Genomic DNA, 25,072 nt, shown 5'->3' with positions numbered 1-25,072 from the left:
CGTTCCTTTCAATAACTTCACCTTGGAGAAGGCTGTTTCCACTTCTTTTGGGAGTTTCTCGTTTCGGTCCTCATTATCCATGATTTTAACATCAATGCACTTGATGTCATTCGCTAGGATCTCCTTCAAACACCTCACTTCTTTCAGTAGTTCAGAGCATTCCTCTAATCCTTGTTCAATCATGATATTTCATCATCCTAGGTTGGCTTTGGCGATAAACAGAAAGTCAACATCAAATTTAGCCTCTGAATTTTCAGTTAGGAACTTGTCTATTTCGTATTCTTGAACCTTTGCAATGTCAATGACATATTCATCCCATTTAATTTTCTCAGATTCCCAAGAATTCATTTTTGATTCCAGAGTGGTCACCAATTTGTTAGCTCTTGCATTAGTGTTAGTAAAGTGGGAGAAATAATTGGTTGCCTGGGTATGACCTACACTCAACCACTCACCATAAGCTTGAAAAATAGAGCGATCTCTCTTGACATGTTCAATAAAACTTTTATTAAGGGGAGAAGCAACATCAATGATAGAAATAGCAGTAGGCAGAGCTTCTATATTTGGGTTTTGAATTTCATGAATATATTCTACCATCTTTCGCAAAGACTGTTTAGGTCCTGTTTATCCCTCTGATCCTTCCATATGCGGTGAGAAATCCTTGAGTTTCTAGCAGTCCATATTTTCATATCTACCGCCTTGGAAGCTGGACCAAGGATTGTTTTCTCTGATGTATAATCTTGGGGAAGCACATTATCTCTATGCCTTTTTCAGCCATTGGTTTCATCACTTGAGCTATCCACTGTCCTGTATTCTCATCAATATTTAGAGTAGTCTCAATCTTTGCTTTCTTAGCTTTGGGAGTCTTTTCGAGACATTTTCTTACTATATCACCTATTGGAAGAGTTACTGGAGCTATACTCCTTGTCTTACTCACAAACAAATTGAACCAATTAGGAATGGATGGGTTTTCCTTAGGAGGAGGAGTTTGCAGAATAGGGGATGAATTGAGCGCCGTTGAACTTAAAGTATTGGCTCCCTCTATCACTTGTTGATTCCCTTGCTCCATTTCACCACTTAGGATTTCAATAGAAGGTTCCTCTCTTAAATCAAGCTCGATTGTAACTGACTTATCACAAGCTGTTTTTAAACTGCTTGACTGTTCTTGCTTCTTTCTACTACGAGAGCGCGTCCACTTGATAGAGCGAGGAAGTTGATCTGAACCTTGAACAAGGAGTTCAAGTTCAACTCTCAACTTTAGTTTTCCTGCAGTGGGAGAGGGAACAACTTCATTAGTATTAAGAACAACCATGGGCAAATTGGGGCTAGCATGAACTTTTTGAACACTGCGAGTCACTGATTTTGACTATCTTTTGTTTAGGAGCCATTGTTTTGTTCTGGTTAGGACAAGCAAGGTTCTTGCATGCAAGTCATCTTCTTCTAGTATGGTCCAGTCAATTGCTGGCAACGGGTAAGTCTCTACTCGCTCAATATAAGTTGGGTCGACAATTTCTTCATATATATATATTTCATTCTAGGAATATCATTTTGAGTTGATATCTTTTTTCATATACTTGAGAGCACGAGGTGTTCTACAAATCCTCCCTAGCTAAGAGGGAGTGTTAAAGTTGTAGCTTCAGTCGGATAAATTCGATCTGAAATACATTGTTATTATTGGTAAATCATCATTTTCTATATATATGCATATTCAAGTAATAATAATATATATTATTATAAATAGTGTATATATATATATATATATATATATATATATATATATATATATATATATATATATATATATATATATATATATATATATATATATATATATATATATATATATATATATATATGTTATGCTAATTATCATAGTTTAAAATATCGGCGATATATCGCCAGACTCGCGGTATTTCGTGGTCCATGTTACAGGCTGAATATATCGCACCATATATTGGCAGCGAAATAAAGGAAAAGCCCGCGGCGAAATTATCAGAATATATCGAGCGAAAATGAGAATATCATTGCAAAAAATCATTGAAAAGTCGTCGGTCGTCGATGCTTGTGTGTTAGGTTTTGTTTTTTTTGTTTCTACTTATGTATACGTTTTTTTTGTTCTTGAAAAGTCGTCGGTCGTCCTTCCATTCGACGGTAGCACGGTTACTTGCATCCACAACAGATTTGGATTAAAAACGTGATTGCTTGCCTTCCCCGTTTGCCTTCGACTTTCTTTGCATTTGCCATTCACAATATTTGGCATCCACTTCCAGTCTCCATCGACTCCCAGCCTACATCGACTTCAAACTAGGTTTTTTTAATTGATTTTCTTTTAATTTTTTATATATATTTATTTAAAATTAAACTTTGTAATGTTTCATTGTTTAAACTTAAAAACTTAAAAACTTAATTTTATTTATTTTTGATTAAAACCTATATAGATTTTAGTATTTATTTTATTGTTTATTATTTTGTAAATCTATTTTCTAATATTGTAATATTGGTTTGAACTTTAAATGATATATGGTGGATATCTCAATTTTCAAATTATTATATATTGTACAAATTTGATGTATGTATGCGTATTTAAGAATATTTTAAGGAATTTTATATTTTCAAATGTTCGATAAAAGTGTCGATTTATTGCCGAATTTTTCGTCGAGTTTTCCAAAATTTTTGGGTCGGCCGAGATATTGCCGATACCGAGTTTTTAAACTATGCTAATTATTATTATGAAATATATGTATTAATAAAATGATGATTTAACCTTGGAGACATGTCTTTGAAGAGACATTTCTCCTCTCATATATATATGAGATCCAAATCTGTGTTTGGAACGTATCTATAACAATGGCAATATAATTACATTTGCAGAAACGGTCCGTGTTATTCAACACAGGTTACTCCAACACAAGGCTTTACTTTGTAATGATTATATTTCATCCATGTGAACTTTTAAAATTTGAAACTTCGGAAATGCTCAGAATATTCCTTCTCCCAATCCTTTCTTGATCACTTCCTTTTATTTCTTTCCCGCTGTCTTATCTCCAATGAACATGGAACCTTGAACCTTGAACCTTGAACCAAAGAGAAAGGTTCAAAAGTTCAAGTTCAACATCACACAGATGCTGCTTGACACACTTCATATTCGTTACAAACACGGGCTTGAGACTTGGGGAAGCGACAAATCATATAAGCACGGGATAAACTTTGACCTAGAGTGCCTTTGAAGTTTTGAACTTTGAACTGATATGATAGGTTCAAAGGCCCAAGTTCCTTCACTGACAAGACTGCTTTTGCACACTACAGATTAATTTAACGAAGTCCCGAAACACACATTCAGTCTTGGATGAACTTTGAACCAAAGAACTATTGAACTTTATGCAGTCTTAAGCAGAAGGTTTAGAGGGGACACTACCGTATTTGAAAGCCAAAAATGAAAGGATTTTATAATAGAACGATGACTTAAGGGAAAACCAACTGAGATGGAATTAATACAACCTGTTTTTGCTTGAAAAAGGGGATTATGAGAAAAATTTAACACGTGCAAAAATAGGGGTAACAATGATGCAGTGCATTCAGATGTAACAGATTCTGAGAAGTTATACAATGAGTTTTGTATTGTTTGTATCCATCATTATCTTTCGTATCTTATTATAATACTGGACAATGCTGCTTCTATTTATCTATGCTCATTGCTTCCAGATTCTCTGTGTGGGTATGTGTTTATGTATATGAAGTTCAGGGTCCTTATGTCTAAGCTCATTTTTGAGTAATAATGCTGCTAGAAGCACGATTTTTCATATTCTTATGATATGTTTGGTTACATTTAATTCTCGGTTTTTGGTATGCAGGAAAGAACAGGGACAACTTTCCACTACAAATGGGTGAGATTCAAGGACATGTTTTAGCTGCTGATATTAATGATGATGGCAAAATTGAAATGGTGACCACAGATACAAGAGGGAATGTGGCTGCATGGACTGCTCAAGGAAAAGAAATTTGGGAGAAACATCTTCGGAGCCTTATTGCACAGGTAGAATATTGTCATATTCCTTTTATAGATATTTTCCATTGATGAAATACCACTTATATATGCTTGCATTGATCCATAAAGTCAGGGCAGTTCGGGGGAGTTATGGTGCACTCCTGTAAACAACATTTGGATTTAAAATAATACATTTCCCACTACCTCTTAAGTACATTTAACCACCTAAAATGGCTGCCTATGACATGCATTTAAGGATTAAACAGATACAACTCAATTTTGGAAACAATTTGCATCGCACACTTAAGACATGCAATAAATTGCACTCTTGGGAGACCCTCATCAAGGCATAAAACTCTTGAAAGAGTGAGCTAAGCTTCTCACATTGCAAGTCCATTGTTCTACAGGCTAAATTACCTCAATGGGCTTGCAATCATGCTAACAAACCATTGTCTTCAGCTGTGTGGAAAGGAGGACAATACCTCTGACACGAGATCTACTGTTCACAACTTTATCAATCCAGAATTTTTTATATCAGCTCCACTATCTCAGTATGCAACATTTGCTTAATCTGGGGTGCCTGTAATAGCTGTCACTTGCAGTAGCATGTTTTCCTCTGCTATTATCATCCTTTACCTCCACCTACTTGTCTCAACTCTCTAGTGAACTAGGTCAGCCATGGCTAGCTTAATGTTCCTATGTTTTCTTGGCTCCAACAGACTACTGGCCAACATGCACTTTGTGAACACTATCAGCCCACTTTGGTTGGCTTCCATACATCCTGTTAAGTATGTAACCCGATAATCTTACAGGTCTGAATGTGCAGACTGCACTTGATCTTCTCACCTTGAATATCATACAATTGGCATTAAATTTTATACTTTCCTTGTGAGCTGGCAATTTCTAAGGGAGCTGTTTAATGTTCATTACTAATCTAACGCATTGTGTGTGTTAGTAATTAATATAATTTACCTTGCAGATTTCTAGAGAGGTGATATATGCCGATTTAGGAAGGGACATGTCCCTTTGAGGGACATGCCCTTTAGTGGTGATATTTAGGTAGGTTATTGTTGTAGTTTGAAGAACACACAATTACATTTTCAGTCTACTCCTTCAAGCAACAATATCCAGCGAATATATTGCAGAGATACTTCCATTTCAGATCAGAGTAAAGGTTGATCATTCCTCCTTACATTAGAGTTTGAGAAGTTCATTATTCACCATATAAGGATTGTGTTTGAAGAACACACAATTACATTTTCAGTCTACTCCTTCAAGCAACAATATCCAGCGAATATATTGCAGAGATACTTCCATTTCAGATCAGAATAAAGGTTGATCATTCCTCCTTACATTAGAGTTTGAGAAGTTCATTATTCACCACATAAGGATTGTTGATAAGTCTGATTAAAAGCACAGAATTAGTAGAATATTTACATGGTGTCAGAGCTCTGGTAGTTGAACCTAGGCTCTGCAAAATTCAGTTATCAGACTTCATATATATCTAGCAACTATCTCCTATCTTCAATGGCATACACAATCAGACCCGAGGACAGGTTTGATGGGAAAGAACACTTTGATGCTTGGAAATTCAGAATCATGATGATTCTTGAAGAGAATGATGTAAAACAATTTGTTGATGGAGCATCCAAACAACCTCAAGTTGAATCTCATAAATCTATTTGAAGCAGAGGAAATAGAAAAGCCATTCAAATCCTTTTAGGTGGAGTAAAAAATGATATCGTACCCATGCTTACAAAACATCAAACTGCATTTGATATGATGAATGCATTATGAAATGCATATGAGGTCAACAATGCAACTAGGGTTATCGCACTGAAAAGACAACTAAATCACATTCAGATAAAGAAAGGAGAATCAATGAATTCTTACTTCCTAAGGGTTCTCGGCATTAGAGATGAACTGTCAAGTATAGGATCCATTATTAGTGACATAGAATTAACACTAATAGCTATTGATGGATTGCCAGATTCATGGGAGACATTTGCACAAGGAATAAGTGCTAGAGATAATCTTCTGGACTTCAACAGATTTAAGAACGATTGTCTTCAAGAAAAATTCAGAAAACTAAAGAAAAGAGGGAAACTAAAAACAGAAGATGAAGAACTTCATGTTCTTAATACAAACTCCTATAAGGGTAAGAAGAAGCATTTCAAGAAGAAAAATGGAAATCAAAAGACTGGAAAACCCAATAACGATTTATCCAAAATAAAGTGTTTCAAATGTGAAAAATTTGGACACTACAAATCTAATTATCTTGAGAATTCTAAACAAGAAGCAAACTATACAAATATTACTAGAGAAGAAGATACTTATGATCTTGAAAATCGTGTATTGTACTCATTACTATCAAATGAAATTTCAAGTAAAGGATGGGTAATTGATAGTGGATCTCCTAGATACATAACGGGATACAAAGAAACACTAGACTCTTTATCAGAAAAGGTCAATGGTGAAGTCACCATTGGTGATAATTCAACACATCTTGTTGAAGGAATTGGAAATTTCACCTTGAAGGTAAAATCTAGGAATTCTCTTCTTCTCAAAGGTGTACTCTATGTTCTAGGAATTAAAAGAAATTTAATCTCAATTGCAGCACTAGAAGATGATGGGCATAATGTTGCATTCGTGGACGACCAAGTAATAACTTGGGCAAATAACTCCTCAATCAAGAAAGCGAAGTTGATTGGTCAGAGAAAAGGATATTTGTATGAATTGAATACAGAATCTAGTCGACCTATTCAAGCCTTAATTCATGAAGCTGCAGACATAAATGAAATAGGACATAGAAGATTAGGGCATCTAAATTTCAAAACCTTATCAACTATGGAAAAGATGGTTACTGGGTTACCTAAACTAAATAAAGACCACCCAAGTATATGCAAAGGGTGTGCTTTGGGTAAGAACATCAGAAGTCCATTTCATGATAGTACTAGAAAAACAAATAAATTAATAATGTATTAGAATTAATTAATTTAGATTTATGTGGACCTATGTCTGTTCCTTCTCGCGGAGGATTCTCGTATTATATTTTGTTCATAAATGACTTCTCTAAAAAAACATGGATTTACTTTTTAAAATGCAAAGAATCAGAAGAATTCCTAAAGAGATTTAAAGAATTCAAAACATTAACTGAAAACTTTTTAGGGCATAAAATTAAAACCCTTAGAACTAATAACGGAGGGGAATATACCTCAGACTTGTTTAAAAGGTTTTGTCAAGAATCAGGGATTAAGAGGGAGTACACTGTTCCTTATAATCCAGAACAAAATGGGGTAGCAGAAAGAAATAATAGGACAATTATAGAAGCTGCTAGAGCTATGATTTTTGATCAAAATCTAGAATATTATCTTTGGGCAGAAGCCTCTTGTATTGCTGTATATATTCAAAAAAGAGGCCCTCACTCCTACCTTAGAGATAAAACTCCTGAAGAAGTATTTATTGAGGTTAAACCCAATATAAGTCATCTTAGGATTTTTGGGTGCCCCATATATATCCATGTTCCAAAAGAAAAGAGAACCAAGTTGGAACCCTTTGGGAGGAAAGGTATTTTTGTAGGGTATAGCAAAACATCTAAGGCATATAGGATTTTCATACCTAGACAGAAAAGTATTGAACTTAGTAGGGATGTAATTTTTGAAGAAGATCTTGCATTCAAAAGAGCCCTAAGTTCTGAAGAACTTTCTCCTTTATCTAGTTCTGAAAGAAATAGTGAATCTTGGTCTCAAAGGGAGAACTGAGAAGAAATTGAAGATGACATTCGAAATATGAATCTTAAAGAAACTCAAAATCCAAAGAAAAGATCACTTTGCGAGGCTGCTCAAAACTTTGCTGGACCTTCCAGAATAGTCAGAGAAAGAAAAAGACCTAAAAGATTCTCTAGTTATACAGCAAACATGAGTGATTTATCCAAAACAGAATCAACCAATCCTTCTGATGCTATTAAACATACAGCATGGAAAGAAGCTATGACAAAAGAATACGAATCTATTACGAAGAATGATGTTTGGGAAATTGTTCCAAGACCTAAAGGAAAATTTGTTGTTTCTTCCAAGTGGATATTTAAAATAAAGCATGCTGCTGATGGTAGAATTGAGAAGTATAAAGCTAGATTTGTAGCCAGAGGATTTTCTCAGAAAGAAGGGATTGATTATGGAGAAATCTTTGCTCCTGTTGCTAGATATACCTCCGTAAGAGCAGTCTTAGCAATTGTTGCTTTTGGTTATCAAAATCGTTGATTAGAAACCTACGAGCCTTGCCTACTCAATGTTGGGATATGTAATTGATTTTGGCCAACTTGACAGGATCAATCAAATTGATTTAAATCCTTTGCGCTTTTGGCTCCGCTAAACCAAGGCTTGTACTCCTGATCCTGGACAGCAAAACTTGGATCCAAGATGTTTTATAGCGAATAAATATAATGCAAAGGCAATCTTCTTAAATGACAAGATTCTAAGGAAAAACTTTTGGATAACAAATGATGAATAATCTTCGAATTTCAATTACTTTAGGAGAGTTGTGAGTTGCTGAAAGGAAAATTTAAAATGAATTACTGAAACAAATAAGTATCAAATCCTTCAAAGTAAAAGATTAGAAAAATTGCCAGCACATAGATTGAGAAATATGAATGGTTTAATGATCAATGCCAAGTTTTAAATGGGCAGTAGAGTCAAATTTATAAGTTTTACATACAACTTTATGATATTGTAATATTAAATCTACAAACAATTTAATTATTGGGATGCGTCAAATTATTTCGTTTTATGCATATTAAAACCAGTCTATAATGTTTTAACCTTTAAAAGGATAAAATAGATACAAATATAGAAACAATTTCTATATTCCACAATATTTGTATTTATCAGGTCTAAATAGCAACAAATAATTTAATTCACTTATCCCAATAATAAATTATTAATAGAAAAACAAAAGATCATAAAGGATGAACTATATAATATTTAACTCTAACACCAGTGAAAAAACCTTACTGATTATATTGCAAAAAAGTCATGCTGAAGACACCGAGATGTTAATGCTCCACTCAACACGATCTCTTACAGTATTTAAAATGTTTGTTCAATAATTCCAATGCCTAGGCGCTTAGTTCAACTTCAATCCTTTTTTAGAAGAGAAATTTAAAATATATGCTTCAGGAGTGTTAACAGCCCTTTGAAAAGTATTTTTTGAATGGTCTCCTATTCGATTTTCCATTACATATATTTATAGATGATCAAAAGGTAACAGTTACCTTCCAAAACAGCGTATCCTTTCATAACAAAAACTAACCAAATTAAAATTTTTAATACGGCTTAAACATGGTTTGGTTGTATTATAATATAACTGGCGGCATACTTGCAATCTCTTTCTCTCATGCATATATGCCTAGGCCTCCGCTTCATAATGGTCGTTATTACTTTGCACAAACCTTCACAAAAAGGAAAACATCTTAAGAGGCTCCAAACATCTCGAAGCCTTTGAAATCTTCAGGCGTTTAAATCCTTCTCCCGTGGCCTTCAAATGTCCTCACGAAGCTATTCAAATCTGCGATTGAAGAGATTACTTGCTTCATGCCAAGTGCTTCCATTCCTTCGTACACCTACAGCAAAAAGGAATATGTTAAATATCGACCAATTAATTTTATAACTTAAGTGCAGATGTAGGATACGAGGGCTAGATATTCATTTGATTATCCAACGTCAACATTGAGGGTAGCAAATATCTGCCCGTTTTGATTCCTTTATAATTTCCTCGTATCCAATTTGGCATCCTGTAACTCATCAAATAATTTTATTTCAAACCTCCATTCAGTCGGGTGATAAAAGTTACACTCCTTTTCTTTGTCTGATACTTTAACCCGCAATATTAATTGATGCCTGAGTAAAAAACACGTTATGGTATTCTTATAATTCAAAACATTATTGTCAGCATATGCCTCTATTATTCCTTGCCGTCATCATACAGTCAGCCTTTAGCAAACGAACAAAATTGTCTCACAATCACCACATTCCAGATTTGCCTGGACTTCTTCAACTGGGATTGTCGCTATATAAAATTATTGTGGATACCAAATCATTGGTTCTATCATATATTTTCTTCAGTAAAAAACCCTGCTACTGCATTATCTGCATCGTGACTCCTGAAGTTTTGAGATTCATCATTTTCATTCTTGAAATATATCATTACTGAGTACGATATGGATTACTGTTTAATGTTTTGCAGCATGAGATGGGACTCCGATTTTTTTTTTTTTTTTTTTTTTGTGAAGACACTTTGGCTGGGCAGGCTGCGAGGAAAGTCAATTACATTTTCAAGTCCATATGCCCCCTGCTTCATAAATTATGGAAGTATCAGGTTTTTTTAAATAAAATCAGTTGAATGCTTAATCTATATTCAGAATACAACTCTGAACTGTACCATTCCTGTTCTGTCTCAATTTTCTTGAATATGAAACAATCCCCTGTCTGCTCATACAACTTTATTGATGGTTTTCAGAGAAGTAATTTTCAAATCTCTTACTTACTGCACATTTTCTGAAGCCTTCATTGGTGTGATATAAATAACCCTCACATCTGGTCTAAAGTCTGAACAAATGAAATATCATCAATTTTGTAGATAATGGCCTTTTACTTCGAGTTGGTGCTCACATTCCTGAAGAAGAAATATTATAAAAGATTTTTGCCTTCAGCCCATTGCCTGAAATTCCCCATATATGATAATGTAGAAAACAAACCTCGAGTATAAGTACTATGAATATAAGCTTCAGATTTTGCCATAAAGTGAACAATCCTAAATGATAGATGCGAATTCCTTCCTAATTCTCACCCAAGATCAGTCAGTAACTCAGTGCTGAATAACTTCTTGTAAAATCTGGAGTTGCTATTGTTAGTTCAATTTGTGAAACATTTCGTGTGATTGATTTGGTAATGGCAGTTACATTGATCTGAGAAAGCTTTCCAAACACTTCCTAATCATCCTCCCAAAAAGAGTGTACAACTGAGCGCCTCTGTTTTATCAATCTGATCTGGATGAAGCATATTTAAACATATAACCCTGCATAGTAGATCCTTGATGCTTTATCCTAATCTCAACAAAATAACCAATAACAGGATCAAGCTTTTATATTGGCATCCCACTTAATGACAATACTATCAAAATTTCAGTCATTATCTCACAAATGGAGACCTAAATTTTTAGGCTCCATCAGCTGCATCAAAGGGATGGAAAGTACATCGGATGGATGTAAAAACAACATTCCTAAATGGAAAGATTACATAAGAATATTTGGAGCAACCTGAAGGATTTGAAACTCATCATCCTAACATTTTTGGTTGCAGTCTCAAGAAAGCTCTGTATGGGTTTAAACATGCTCCAAGGGCTTGGTATGAAGGAATTGATAAGTATCTCACCGGCTTAGGATTCTCCAAGAATGACGCTGTAAGAATTTGTCTTAGGGCAAAATTCACCCAAGAACTAAGAACTCAAACACAAGCACAACTATAGACCAGAAAAGAGTGTGATCAGAATAACAATGTATTTTATTCGATATGCGCATAGAGTACACTAGGAGTGCTTGTATATAAAGGCCTTTGAGATGCATTTAGAATGCCTCGGAATTAACTACATGATAAGTCATACAACTAGACACATGTCCACCAAATATGGGTTATCTTCCATTAAGCATGGAAGTAAGTGTGATGATGAGAGGATAAGCCTACAAAGGTGTATCACGCAAATCAGTGTTGTAGACAACATGTGCTAAAAAGGGAGTGCAAATAACTGTGTTGTCTACATGACAACTTAGTGAATGATGCAAACTCCAGTGTTGTAGACACCATGTGTTGAATTAGAGTTGTGTACTTCTGTGTTGTCAACATGACAACTCAAAAAGGTGCGCACTCCTAAATTTCTCACAAAATAAAATAACAAAATAATGCATTAACCTAAGTAAACTTAAGTAAAGTGTAAATAGTAAATACGTATTTACACCAACACCCCCTCTTAAGTGCAACTTAGGGGAATGCCCTTAATTTTACGAAAACTAGTATGTAAATGCATGATGGGTCCCGGCTACTTGGCCATGTTAGGTACCCATGTACATAGTGAAATGCAATCTCTCATAAAACGGAGAAAGAAGGAAAACCTCATGGAAAAAACCCTCCCCCAAAAAGAGAGATGAAAAGCAAGATGCATGGATGGATGGAGTAATCAAGACCCCCCCATTACGACATACATCAAGTATATACAATAGTGAAGAAGGAGAGAGACAAAACCTCATAAGAGGAAAAAGTCCTCCCCATAAGAAAGAATAGGAAGAGAGATAAGGTAGCCCCCCCCCCAAATGAAGAGTGCTGACTAGTGATTGTCGCTTCAAGGAAGAAGCTGGTCCATGAATGCTGGATGATGTTCCTCCCCCCCCTTTGGAAGAAACAATGGCAAAGGTACAATCTTGAAGATGTATGGTGGCTCTGAAATCTGCTCAAGTATCCTTGTGTTGATGCTGATGTTCACCCCTTCCAACTGTGCTGAAAAGAATGAATGCAGATCTGGCAAGGATGTCTGTTGAACTTGTTCCAATGAACCATCTGTCTCCTTAACTGATAAAGAGACCTCTGACAACTGCTGTTCATAAGGATCCACAATCACGCCAACCTGTGAAGATTGATCATGTAGAGAATGGACATGAGGGTCAGAGTGAGCCCTCACAACAACTATAGAAGGATCATCTTCATCAAAGAGAAGATGTAAACCCTCAAGGCTATCTCTCTATTTGCAGTGTGTGACTCCACGAACAAACCTGTAATGTTTGTTATGTAGTCATCTACTGAAGCTAGAGCTGGAAGACGATATGTACCATGCTGTGTTGGACCTTTCACTGTGGCAATGTATGTATGTGGAGTAGATTGATAATGTGACCTCTCGCTGCAACTGTCAATAGAACCCGATGTGTCTGAATATGTTGAAGCACTATCGCTGGTGTCACTATCAGTTTCCACAGTGTATGAAGTGTGGAGAGGATTAGAGGATAAGCTTGGTGAACGTTCCTCAAAGTGAACATCCTTCTCCTCAAAAATCTCATGCGTCTCTAGATTCATAAGTCTGTAAGCCTTCACATTGTCTTCATATCCTATGAAAGTACAAGGCCTTGTTGTTGGTGCCTTGCATCCCCTAGAAGATAGGTTTGCCCATGTTGGACAACTGAAGACTCTAAAGTGACTCACAGTTGGTTTTTTGCCGCACCATGCCTCAAAAGGAGTCTTGCCGTCTAAGGCATTATGAGGAGACCTGTTAAGTATGTGAGTAGCACTGCAAATGGCTTCAACTTCAAGTTTTGGATCAAGAGACTTGGCTTTTATCATGCAACTTGCCATGGTCTTAAGAGTTCTAATCCTCAGTGCTGCAACATCTATCTTGTGCGGACTGAATGCTGGTCGATTTTGAAGATCAGTTCCCTCAAGTTTGCAAAAGTCCTTAAGTCTTCTATCCATATATCTGTTCTCATTGTCCATCCGTAAAACCTTGATGGCTTTCCTTGATTTACGTTCAACATGACTCTTAAAGGCTTGAAGCTTATGAACCACTTGACTCTTGTGATGAAGGAAGTAGACCCATGTGAATTGTGAAAAGTCATCAACAAAAGTAAGGATGTAGCGGCCTTGGCTGACTGATGTCACTGCAAAAGGTCATGCTAAAACCATGTGAACCAACTGGAGAACAACTGTTGCTCTAGAAGACTTCCCTTTATCATACTTCTCCTCGAGATGCATATCCACTGAACATGATGAACACTCACCCTTAGAAAAGTTGATGTTAGGTAGACCTTTGACCATGTGTTTTGAGCAAAGTTGCTGAAGAGAGCGGAAGGCAAGATGACCAAACCACTCATGCCATAATGTGGTTTGTGAATTAGAGTGAGTCAACAAGGCTTGAGAAGGAGACTTAGGCATAAAGTGGGAGAAGGAATAAAGCCTCTTGTCATGATTGACTTTCCTCACTGCAACCAATGAATCATCTCTTAGACTCGCACCATCATTGAATCGAGAAGGAACTCAACTTTGTGACCATCTCCAAGGTGAGTGATTTGGTAAACTGAGAGGAGATTGGAGCTAAGATTTGGAACGTAGAGAACATTTATGAATTCCCCATTTTCTATTTCCACATGTCCTTTCCCTTCAATTTGCAAAATTTGCATTTTAGTATCATCTCCCACGAAGATGTGTGGCACTTGTGATTGCTTCAATGAAGAAAAGTCTCCCTTTGAAGAACCCATCTGATAGGAGGTACTTGAGTCAAGTATCCATTCCGAAGAACTTTTATTTGCCATAAGTGCTTGCCCTTTTCCCTTTGAAGTGGGTGGAGTTGAATCCTTGGAAGTACTTGGCACTTGAATTTTGTTCTTCCTGAGTAGGTTTTCCAACTCATCGATTCTTTTAGTTTTGCAATGATGCTTGTCATGATTTGGCTTTTTGCAATATGCACAAAAAAGTTTGTCCTTTTCATTACTTCCCTTCTTGTTGGAAGAAGAATTGCCTTGCTATGAGGAGGATTGCTGTGTCTTAGACTGTGATTTCTGCTTCCACTGCTTGTTGTTGTTGTTGTTAGAAATTTTTCCTCCTTGACTTGATTGGTCCTCATCACTAGCCACCAATGCTTTGGTCTTTGATGTCCTGAGAAGTCCCAAATCTATCAAGTGAGATTGTTCAACAATCAACATTTCTGCAAATGCATCAAATGTAGGCTTCTGGCAAGCACTTCCCATGGTCAACCTGTGAGTATTGAAACTCGAAACAAATGAAGCATACTTTGAAGGTAGCCTCTTCAGGATGTGATGAATCAACTTGTCATCCTTCATGGGATTTCCACAATCTTTAAGTAGTGCTCTATACTCATTGGCTTTGTTGATGTAATCCTGAATTGTGTCAAAGTTCTTTGGATCCAAGAGAAGTAGATCGTCCTCAATCTGAAATCCCTTTTCCTCATCTACCTTACCATACAATGATTCAAGTTTGTCCCATGCAGGTTTGGATTCCGTGAAACTAGCAATGTGGAAGAAGAGATCTCTATGTACATTATTCTTGATAGCTCCTAAAGCTTGTTGGTCTTGTTGTTTTCAATTAATGAGTTCTTTAGCATCAGTGGGTTTGGGTATTGTACCATCAACATAAAGATTGTAACCCTTTTCCATTAATCTACTCCATGCAATATCTTTCCATGTAGAATAATTATGTGAAGTTAGAAGTGGACATTTAGGTGAACCCATGATGCAGAAATGAAAAGAGCACAAAAGAGATACACAAGAACACAATATACACCCCCCCTTTTTGCTTCATCAAAAGACCCCCCCCCCCCCCAAAAAAAAAGATGCTTTTGGCACTTTATATAAGTAGTGCATGTACAATAGGCTACTTGTCAAAATGAACAAAGTGAACTTCTGATTTTGCTTTTTACAATTGCCTTTTGAGGCGAAAATTTGGAACTAAGCATTGTAGCTTAGATGTACAAGAATTTTGAAAAGTAATCAAAGCATTACAATGCAGAAAAAGCCCTAATTCTGAAAGTGAAATTTTTGTCCATACGACCCTAGAATCTGACTATAGATCTGGAAAGTAGACGAAAAATAATGCACTTCGACAAAAAAGGAACCTGTTTTCATGTCCAGATGAGCCCGTATGGAGTGTTTGAAGTTGTAAAATGCAGGATTGAATAGGTACAATCACCAAAAAACGAAATTTTTGAAAAATCCTTGCACCAAAACCAAAAAACTGAAAAGTTCAGGAAATTCTACCCAATTTCAAAAAAAATTGCACCTGATTTGGAGACCAGATGACCAAGTTATGGGCTCACAAAGTCAGGCTGCCAAATCAAAAAGCAATTTGGAGAGGGATCTGGAAGGAAAAGTGCGTGCTTAAATTTGACGGTCAAATGACCGTCACAGTAGTTATAAAATCTGTGGTTTTGATAGTCAGACGACTGTCAAATTTAACCTCGTAAAATGATGACATTAGCGAAAAAGTCTGCTTGGGTGACGTAGCAGGTGACTGGACCGTATTGTACCGTATGGACGTGACACGTGGTAGTACAAATGTACGGTCTTGCTGACATGGTTGCTGACTCAGCAACTAACATGGCGTATGGAATGTTGACGTGGATTGGCGTAGTCACTCGGTGACGTGGCACTTTATGCTGCAGACATGGCAAGTACAATAGCTGGCTGCTGACTCAGATGATGTGTCGTAGTTTTGTTTTGTCCGCAGGGCTGGTACGGAGGTGAACAGATATGTCCGCGTGGTAGAAATACAGTGGGCCATGTGTCGCGCAGAGCATGGAGCCGCGGGTTGAACGATTTTGTCAGATGGTGGCTGGAAAGGTACTCCGCTGCCGGATTAAAGTTTTGTGACGTGGGTTTTATCCCACACGCATTGTGGGATAGACTTGTGTGCAATTTATAAAGAAACTTGTGGGAGTAGTGAGTAACAAAGGAAGCCCGCCGGATTTGGGACTCGGCCGTTGGTGGATTTGTGTGCCACCTGGGAAAATATGTGCTCGCCGAATTATGTACAGTCTGATGCTGAATTTAGGTGCATAGCCCACCGAATTAGATATAGAATATTTTGCCAAACTTAATGCCTGCGAAAATAATAAATAGAATATCCTCCTAGAATGTCCTCCAAAATTGCAGGGCCGGGGTGTGATTGCCTGGTTTTGCAAAAAAATTTTCTTTGCTAGCCTGATTGGGCAAATTTTTTTTTTTCCGAAAATACCCAGTTTGACAAATAATTGCAGAGATTAATTGAAAATCAGATCTGAATAAAAGTAAATTGTAGATCTAAAGATCATACCCATGGTGCAAATCGGTGCCTTCGGGTGCCAGTTTGCAAATTATTTTTGCCTCACGATCAACTTTGGCCTAGGGTAGCTGAATTTATAGTCAATCTTCACCAAATCAGCATTCTGGATGCAATGGTGAGGTCAGATCTGGCTCTAGACGCTCCTATTTTCTGTAGTACTCTGGATTTGGGCCGAGGTGCTGAAGTAACAATGTTCTCGAATGGCTATGTAAAGAGAAAATTCCCAGCTCTAATACCATGTAAGAATTTGCCTTAGGGCAAAATTCACCCAAGAACTAAGAACTCAAACACAAGCACAACTGTAGACCAAAAAGGAGTATGATCAGAATAACAATGTATTCGATTCAATATGTGCATAGAGTACACTAGGAGTGCCTGTATATAAAGGCCTTTGAGATGCATCTAGAATGCCTTAGAATCAACTACATGATAAGTCATACAACTAGGCACATGTCCACCAGATATGGGTTATCCTCCATTAAGCACAAAAGTAAGTGCGATGATGAGAGGATAAGCCTACAAAGGTGTATCACGCAAATCAATGTTGTAGACAACATGTGCTAAAAAGATAGTGCAAATAATTGTGTTGTCTACATGACAACTTAGTGAATGATGCAAACTCCAGTGTTGTAGACACCATGTGCTGAATTAGAGTTGCGTACTTCTATGTTGTCAACATAACAACTCAAAAAGGTGCGCAAACTCCTAATAAAATAATAAAATAATGCAATATAATAAAATAATTCATTAACCTAAGTAAACTTAAGTAAAGTGTAAATAGTAAATATGTATTTACACCAACAGAAGCCAATCCAAACTTATATTATAAAAGAGATAAAGATGATATGATAATTTTGATACTGTATGTTGATGACTTATTAATAACAAGTGATGATCATTTTATAGATCAATGCAAGAAAGATCTAATTAGAGAATTCGAGATGAAAGACTTGGGACTCCTTCATTACTTCCTAGGGTTGGATGTACGACAAAATTTTGACAGTATCATACTTAATCAAGGGAAGTATACATCAGAGATTTTGAAGAGATTTGGAACGTGGAATTGCAAATCTATGTCTTCTCCAATGGAGACTAATCTACATAAACTTAAAGAAGCAACTGCATAATCATCTTCCATAGATTCTACTCTCTACAGATAGATGATTGGGTCCCTTATGTACTTAGTAAATACAAGACCTGATATTTGCTATGCTGTTAATGCCTTAAGTCAGTTTATGTGTGAAACAAAGGAGATTCACCTAGTTGTAGTTAAACACATTATGAGATATTTTCAGGGCACTCTTAATTTTGGACTCAAATACGAGCAGGTTGGCTTAGACTTACATGGATTCATTGATTTAGATTGGGGTGGAAGTGTTAAAGACGGGAAAAGTACTTTAGGATGTTGTTTCAGTTTAGGATCAACAATGATATCTTGGATATGCAGAAAACAATCTTCAGTAGCTCAAAGCTCCATAGAAGCCGAATACATTGCAGCCACAATAGCCTTTTGAGAAGTAGTCTGGTTAAGTAAGTTACTTGTGGGATTATTTGAGCAAGCCATGAATCCTACAATTATTCATTGTGATAATCAGAGTTCCATCAAGCTTTCAATGAATCCAATTTTCCATGATAGGTCCAAGCATATTGAAATTCCTTACCATTATGTAAGAGATATGGTAGATAGGAATTCTGTAAAATTAGAATACATTTGCACTGCAGATTAGACAACAGATATTTTCACCAAACCTCTATCTAGAGTAAAAATAGACCACTTTAGGAGAAGACTTGGTATGGTTGAATTGTAATCCATTTGTATTCTTCAAGTTATTAATAAAATAATTTTATTTGTCAGGCTATTGACTGTAATGGGCTCGACCATTTGTATGTATTATTTAAGAGGTGACAATCTTTGAGATAATGAACACTTGTATAAAAGACATTATGAGAGATGATGATCTCTTAGATAATGTGCTAAACAGTAGAGTTCCATTGTAAGATCTAGATGAGTTCAAGATCTATGAGTCACAATTTGGATAAAGGAAGAATTTTAGTATTCTCCGGGTTTATCTTGTTTATTGGTAGATCTTAAACTCAGGATCATGTTGTGATATAGAAATACTAGTATCTATGAGTCGCAATTGGATAAATGAAGAAATTAAATTACTTTTCAGATTTATCTTGTATCTTATCACTAGTAGCAGTGATTTGTCATATAACAGGTTTACTAATATGACATTGTATCATGTGTTCTATGATACCACATACTAAGAAGATTCAGACAGATATAGAGTATTAATTCTTTCTTATTCATCTTTATTGATGTTGCTAGATATGATTTCTCTCTGTATGATTATCAAGTTAAGAGGGAGTGTTAAGTATGTAACTCGATAATCTTATAGGTCTGAAAGTGCAGACCGCACTTGATCTTCTCACCTTGAATATCATACGATTGGCATTAAGTTTTATACTTTCCTTGTGAGCCAGCGATTTCTAAGGGATTTGTTTAATGTTCATTACTAATCTAACACATTGTGTGTGTTAGTAATTAATATAATTTACCTTACAGATCGCCGATTTCTAGAGAGGTGATATATGCTGATTTAGGAAGGGACATGTCCCTTTGAGGGACATGCCCTTTAGTGGTGATATTTAGGTAGGTTATTGTTGTAGTTTGAAGAACACACAATTACATTTTCAGTCTGCTCCTTCAAGCAACAACATCCAGCGAATATATTGCAGAGATACTTCCATTTCAGATCAGAATAAAGGTTGATCAATCCTCCTTACATCAGAGTTTGAGAAGTTCATTATTCACCACATAAGAATTGTTGATAAGTCTGATTAAAAGCACAGAATTAGCAGAATATTTACACATCCAGCTTGCTCCCTAACTCTACCATGGTGATATGGAGGAGTAGGGAGACTCGGGACTATGGTTCTGGAAGATGCATCAGTGATCGTTCTTCCGGGAAACCAGCCATGGAACGCCTGCTTGTTTGGTCCTTCTCACAGCATAGCAGTTGCCTTGTCATTCTTTCCCCCATTGTTTCATCTTCTTAGTTTTTCACCTCTTTTCTCTCTTTTGCTTCCCATAGTACTCTTGCCACAGTGACAACCCTGCTACAAAGTATTCAGATACGCCCCCGCCTCTCTTTGGGCACACAAATCCCTGTATCTGATCTGATACAGATTCAGGTATAATAAAGCATGGGTACATTCCAGATACTGTGCTCATGGTTGCCCAAAAATGCCTTCAAAGTAGTCAGATACACCCCCGCCTCTCCATGGGCACACAAATCCCCGTATCTGATCTGATACTGTTACAGGTATGATGCAGCATGGGTACATGTCAGATACTGTGCTCATGCTTTCCCAAAAATACCTTACTTTTTAGCGTTGCTAGGTGCTTTCTGATTTGATTTTAAAAAAAATCTGAGGTGAATTAAAAACTCTTCTATCGTGCAAAGATACAAACAAAACCTACATCAAATTTGTAAGACAAATGAAATGTGTTTTGTATATCAATGATCCCTTTTTCTGGGTCTCTTCCAACAAAACTCTACTGTGTTTTTTGCTTTTTAAGTTAAAAACTTATTTGAAGTGGACAGGCCAACTTCTGAAATCGATGGCAGAGATGTTCAAGAGGTGATGCAAGATGATGTAAGCCATCTTGACTGTCAGGTTTTTTTTCATTCATTGATTTTTGGTTTTCTGCCATACATAATGCATAGGTGTTGCAACTTGAACAAAGAATGGATTCATGCTTATCAAAATCTGACCTACAATGTAAAACTTCTATGCTGGTCAGGCTCTATTAGTCTAAAGTTCTAAACATTGATCACTACAATCCTTTCCCCTCACAAGACTCTCTCAAGCTGGGTTTCTGCAAATTTAGTAGGAGTGGTGGGAATGTGCAGCTTATGCTAAATTTTATTACTAGACCAGGCTTAGTCTATATATTAGACTAGATTGAACTGTGTATCCCTGCCCAAATCTGGGCTATAAGTAAGGCGTTCAATCAGAGACAAGAACACCAAATTTGTATTGACAGCATATATCCCCTGCCCTTAATCTCTCTTTCACTTGGTGTTCAATCAGAGACTAGAACACCAAATTTGTATTGACAGCATATATCCCCTGCCCTTAATCTCTCTTTCACTTCACAGCCCTCAGATCTGCAGCATTGTTCATTAAGGTTCCAACTTTTAGTTTTGGGTTGGGATCTGGTGGGTGAATTTGATTGTTTTCACGACTTGGATGTTGCTGCCACTTATAATACTACTCATTGCCCATGTCTGCTCTCCAACAAACATTAATTCCTGTGTTGTAGAAGAGGGTCCAAACAGTGATGCTACATGCTTAGTCTTCTCCACAATTCACGCCAGCAACTGTTTCCATCTTTGATATATGACATCTCATTATTGGCTTAATTTTGGGGTGACCAGGCCAGGAATACATCAATGGCACTCTCTGTAGCTTAGGTTCCTTACTGATGTTTTCTCCTGGTGAGTTTCTAATATCATTCAACCAAAATATTGGTGCCTTGCATTGTTGAGTTCACATGTTGAAGAAGGATGGATTTGTAATCTCCCTCAACAGGAGAACTAATTTAAACATCAGTTTTTTCCCTTCATGAATCAATGGTTTGACATTTCATCAAACTTGTAGCGAACAACTCTGCTATTACTGTATATGATGTTTGCTTTTGAATTAATGAGATAAGTTGAAATGCAAATGATAAAGAGATAACATAACTTGCTCTTATTGATGTAATTCTGGTTATTACATGACAATTGACATACTGAGAATGTAATTGCAAATAAACTAAATATATGGAACCTGGAAAGGTGCACAATTCTGTGAGCCTGGCTATGCTACAAGCTGCCAACAGTATCTCCACACCTTAAACAAACTTCAACCCCAACTGGGAATCAGAACTTGCACTAAACTTCAATACTCCAGGCTGTGTAACACAGGCTCAAAATTTCAAGCACCCTGCCCAGCAGATGAAACGTGGCACTATATTGTCAGTCACGGGCTGGAAATAATCATTTGGCTCTACAGTTGTAATCTCAGCCACTGTAATGTGATACATTGCCCAGAATTCACAGACCTGAACCGTCAAAATATGCGCCCCAAATTGCAGGCTGGATAATGATCAGAATCCTCAATGCTATACACCCAAACGCTGGTGAAATGATGGCCAGATTTACACTAATAAAATGCTCAATGATGCAGCAATAACTCTCCAATTAGAAGGCAATCTGCAAACCCTTATTGTAGATGTATTTTGCCCTTAGAACAGAGATGGTAAAATGCCAAACTACAGATGATTAAAGCGTTGTATACAGATCGACTATACACCCAAATTCTAGAGAGAATCCACGCCCAGCTGTAGGTATTATTGGACGCACAAGCAGAATTCTAGACCACCAAATTTACCAGCTACAACCTTCTTTTTAGTCACAGTAAGGAACAGTAGAGAAGATACAAAGAAACCCTCAAAACTTAATTCACAATATCTCAGATGTGATTCACCAGGCACTTCTTGAGAACCAATCCCCTATACTTCAGCAAGGGCACTGGAACCAAACTCAGAATATGTCACAAAGACAACCAAAGTAAATAATCGAATGCTTTTCGGATGATTTATAATCTCCAAATGCCATTTTATTTCCAAAATGTAATCTCATTTACAAAGCTTCTCCAACACATCATTTTATAACATTTAATACTTGGCTTAGGCATATAACTAATTAAATAAATGGCTCCTTTCAATGATGACCCAACCCTCAACTAAGTTAAATTCTAACTTTATATTAAGCCATTTAATGATTTAATAATAATTTGACCACTAAAAATATATCTCCGAAAATGTTCATCATTTGAATATGCCGTCTGAAATAGGAGTCACACCTATTAATTCTCCATGTGACCAAATGCACTTTCCATAAATAGAAAGGGTCCATCTCAATCAACACCCGACTTACCACAAAGAGTAAGTGCACAAAACCAAGCCCAAACAAAGACCAACCTATAGCTTATTGAATTGTGGAGAAGACAAGACCTTCTCAAGCCAAGCCTCTACCTTAGAAGACCCTCTATCCTCTATAATTAGCCTACGAGGATCACAATAATAGGCTAACCTCTCAAACCCTGATGCTAGCAAAAATGGGGACATTACAAAATTCAACTAAAATACTGCTATAGGAGTATTTTGGAATGGCAAATAGAAAAGCCTCCGATATGCCTTGTTGCCCTATCTTCACTTCCCATCACTCTATAGTCAATGGATTGTTTTCTCTTCTAGCCAATATAACCCGCTAAAGGAGGTATATTCCATTGTCTCCTCTTTTATATTATCCACGTAGTAGATACCATTAGTGCATACCATGAATCGGGGAGTTTCCATATGATACCAACATGAAGTTGTCCTCATTTGATATGCAATGGTGCCCGTACATGAAGTCGAACTTGGATGGTATGAAATGATGCTTGTATCCAATTTTGTTGTATGATACTAGAGTTTGTCTAGGTTGTATCAAATGTAAAAGTTGTATGTGTAGGTTGCCCAAAAATTTGAAATTTTTGGTTCAATTTTCCTATAACCAAATTTATCTTTTCTCAAAAATTGTTTCTCTTTTCCAGTGAGGAGACTTGGAATGAAGCCCATGCCTATTGTGCAACCTAACTTGGATTGGCTTGAAGTAGAATAAGTTGATATTGTCTCTTAGGTGCTCTTGGTCACTTGGAAGGAAAATAGTAGTTATGACTAAATCACAAGGCAATCTTTGTTTTGGAAGAAGAAGAATAGTGTGCTGAGCTTCAAACTCTTTTTATGGAATTGCAGCTGGAAGTAGATAGAGCCCTTGCACATTGGGTGATTCAATATTCTAGTTTAGCATGCATGGAAAGTTTTTGTAATTATTGGTAGTAATGGTGCATTTTGAGTGATGAAATTGTCTCCATTTTGAGGCCCTTTCTGTATTACGAAGTAATTGGAAAATATTTGCTTGTTATTAATAGTGATCAAGGGATCAATTTATACAAGAGATTGAATGATGTTTCCTTAAGAGACAATCGTAAAGAATAGAAACATTCTATTCTAGAAACAAAAATCTATAAATTAGAAACATTCTAATATTTACAGAAGATTACAATAGATAACCATTTGATACTAAACAGAGATACTAGAAACTATCTATTACTGTAATATCCTCCCTTAATGGTTAATCTATCCATAGCACGAAGTTGTCAAAAAGCGTAAAAGGCAGATTTTGTCTACTCAAGGGGCTCCAGACTGTTCTCTATGGGCTGTGAACCAAATTGCTTAGAGAGGGCAGCTAAGCACTTCCGACATTCAAGCTTCATGTGATCAAACTTGTGGTAATAGCTGCATTGAATGTTCTTCTTCCAGGAGCCTTCTGAATCCGCAGCAGAGATTGTCTGCTGAGAAGATTGCTGATGGTACTTTGGATAATGCTCCAAAACTTTGCAAATGAGCATAATGCTCCAAAACAAACTGCAAAAAGCCATGATTTTTGAGGTGAAAATTCAATCAAAATCCAACATGATTTTTCTGGTGAAAATCAATCAAAACCCATCATCACAAAGCTTTGGTTTTTTAGGAAAAACGGTAAAACCCAATGGATAATTTCTGAGGAAAAAATTACAAACCCAATAGAGGAATCCCACACAACTTTGTGAATTACTGAATCAGAATTTTTTGAGGAAAAATTTATAAAAACTTATGCTCCACGGGGACGCGTCCCCTGCCTCTGTACCCTAGTACCCGTACGAGGTACGAAACGGGGACGCGGGTACGGATTTTGGCCGTACCCTGCGACGTCCCTTTTTTGAAAAATTCAGAAACGTCCCCGAAACGGCCAATTTTTTTGGGCAGGAAACTTGGGGACGGCCAGCAGTATCGGGGACAGTTTTGCCGTCCCCTATCCGTCCCTGAAACTGCTGGCCGTCCCCTTTTTTCCAGTCAATCTGGTAAAGGCAAACCATCCCCAAAAAAACATATTTTCCTAATTTTTGTTGTTCGTGTGGCCCCTAGTCATCTTAAAGACATAATAACGATATGCAACCCATATTTGGTCCATTAAAACACTAACTCTTCTACTCATTTTTCGATTTAACATACTTGCTAAGAGGAAGGAAAAAAACATAAGAGCAGTAGCAGCAATGAGCAAAGATTGTGTTTAGTGAGGCAAGA

General features: G+C 36.7%; 1 protein-coding gene across 3 annotated transcripts in view; it reads left to right on the top strand.

The window, feature by feature from the left end:
* DEX1 (defective in exine formation protein (DEX1)) overlaps nucleotides 1–25,072 on the top strand; it is a 126,650-nt gene that overhangs the window by 28,642 nt on the left and 72,936 nt on the right. For all 3 annotated transcript variants that reach the window (XM_089795554.1, XM_089795555.1, XM_089795556.1), the window contains exon 11: nucleotides 3,849–4,030. In XM_089795554.1, the coding sequence (XP_089651680.1) occupies nucleotides 3,849–4,030 (182 nt within the window). The remainder of the gene's footprint in view (nucleotides 1–3,848; nucleotides 4,031–25,072) is intronic.

Source organism: Cupressus sempervirens, chromosome 8, assembly GCF_028749045.1.
Source record: "Cupressus sempervirens isolate cs-2001-9-10 chromosome 8, ASM2874904v1, whole genome shotgun sequence".
Taxonomy (NCBI): Eukaryota; Viridiplantae; Streptophyta; class Pinopsida; order Cupressales; family Cupressaceae; genus Cupressus; species Cupressus sempervirens.
This window is presented reverse-complemented; position numbering and strand designations above follow the sequence as displayed.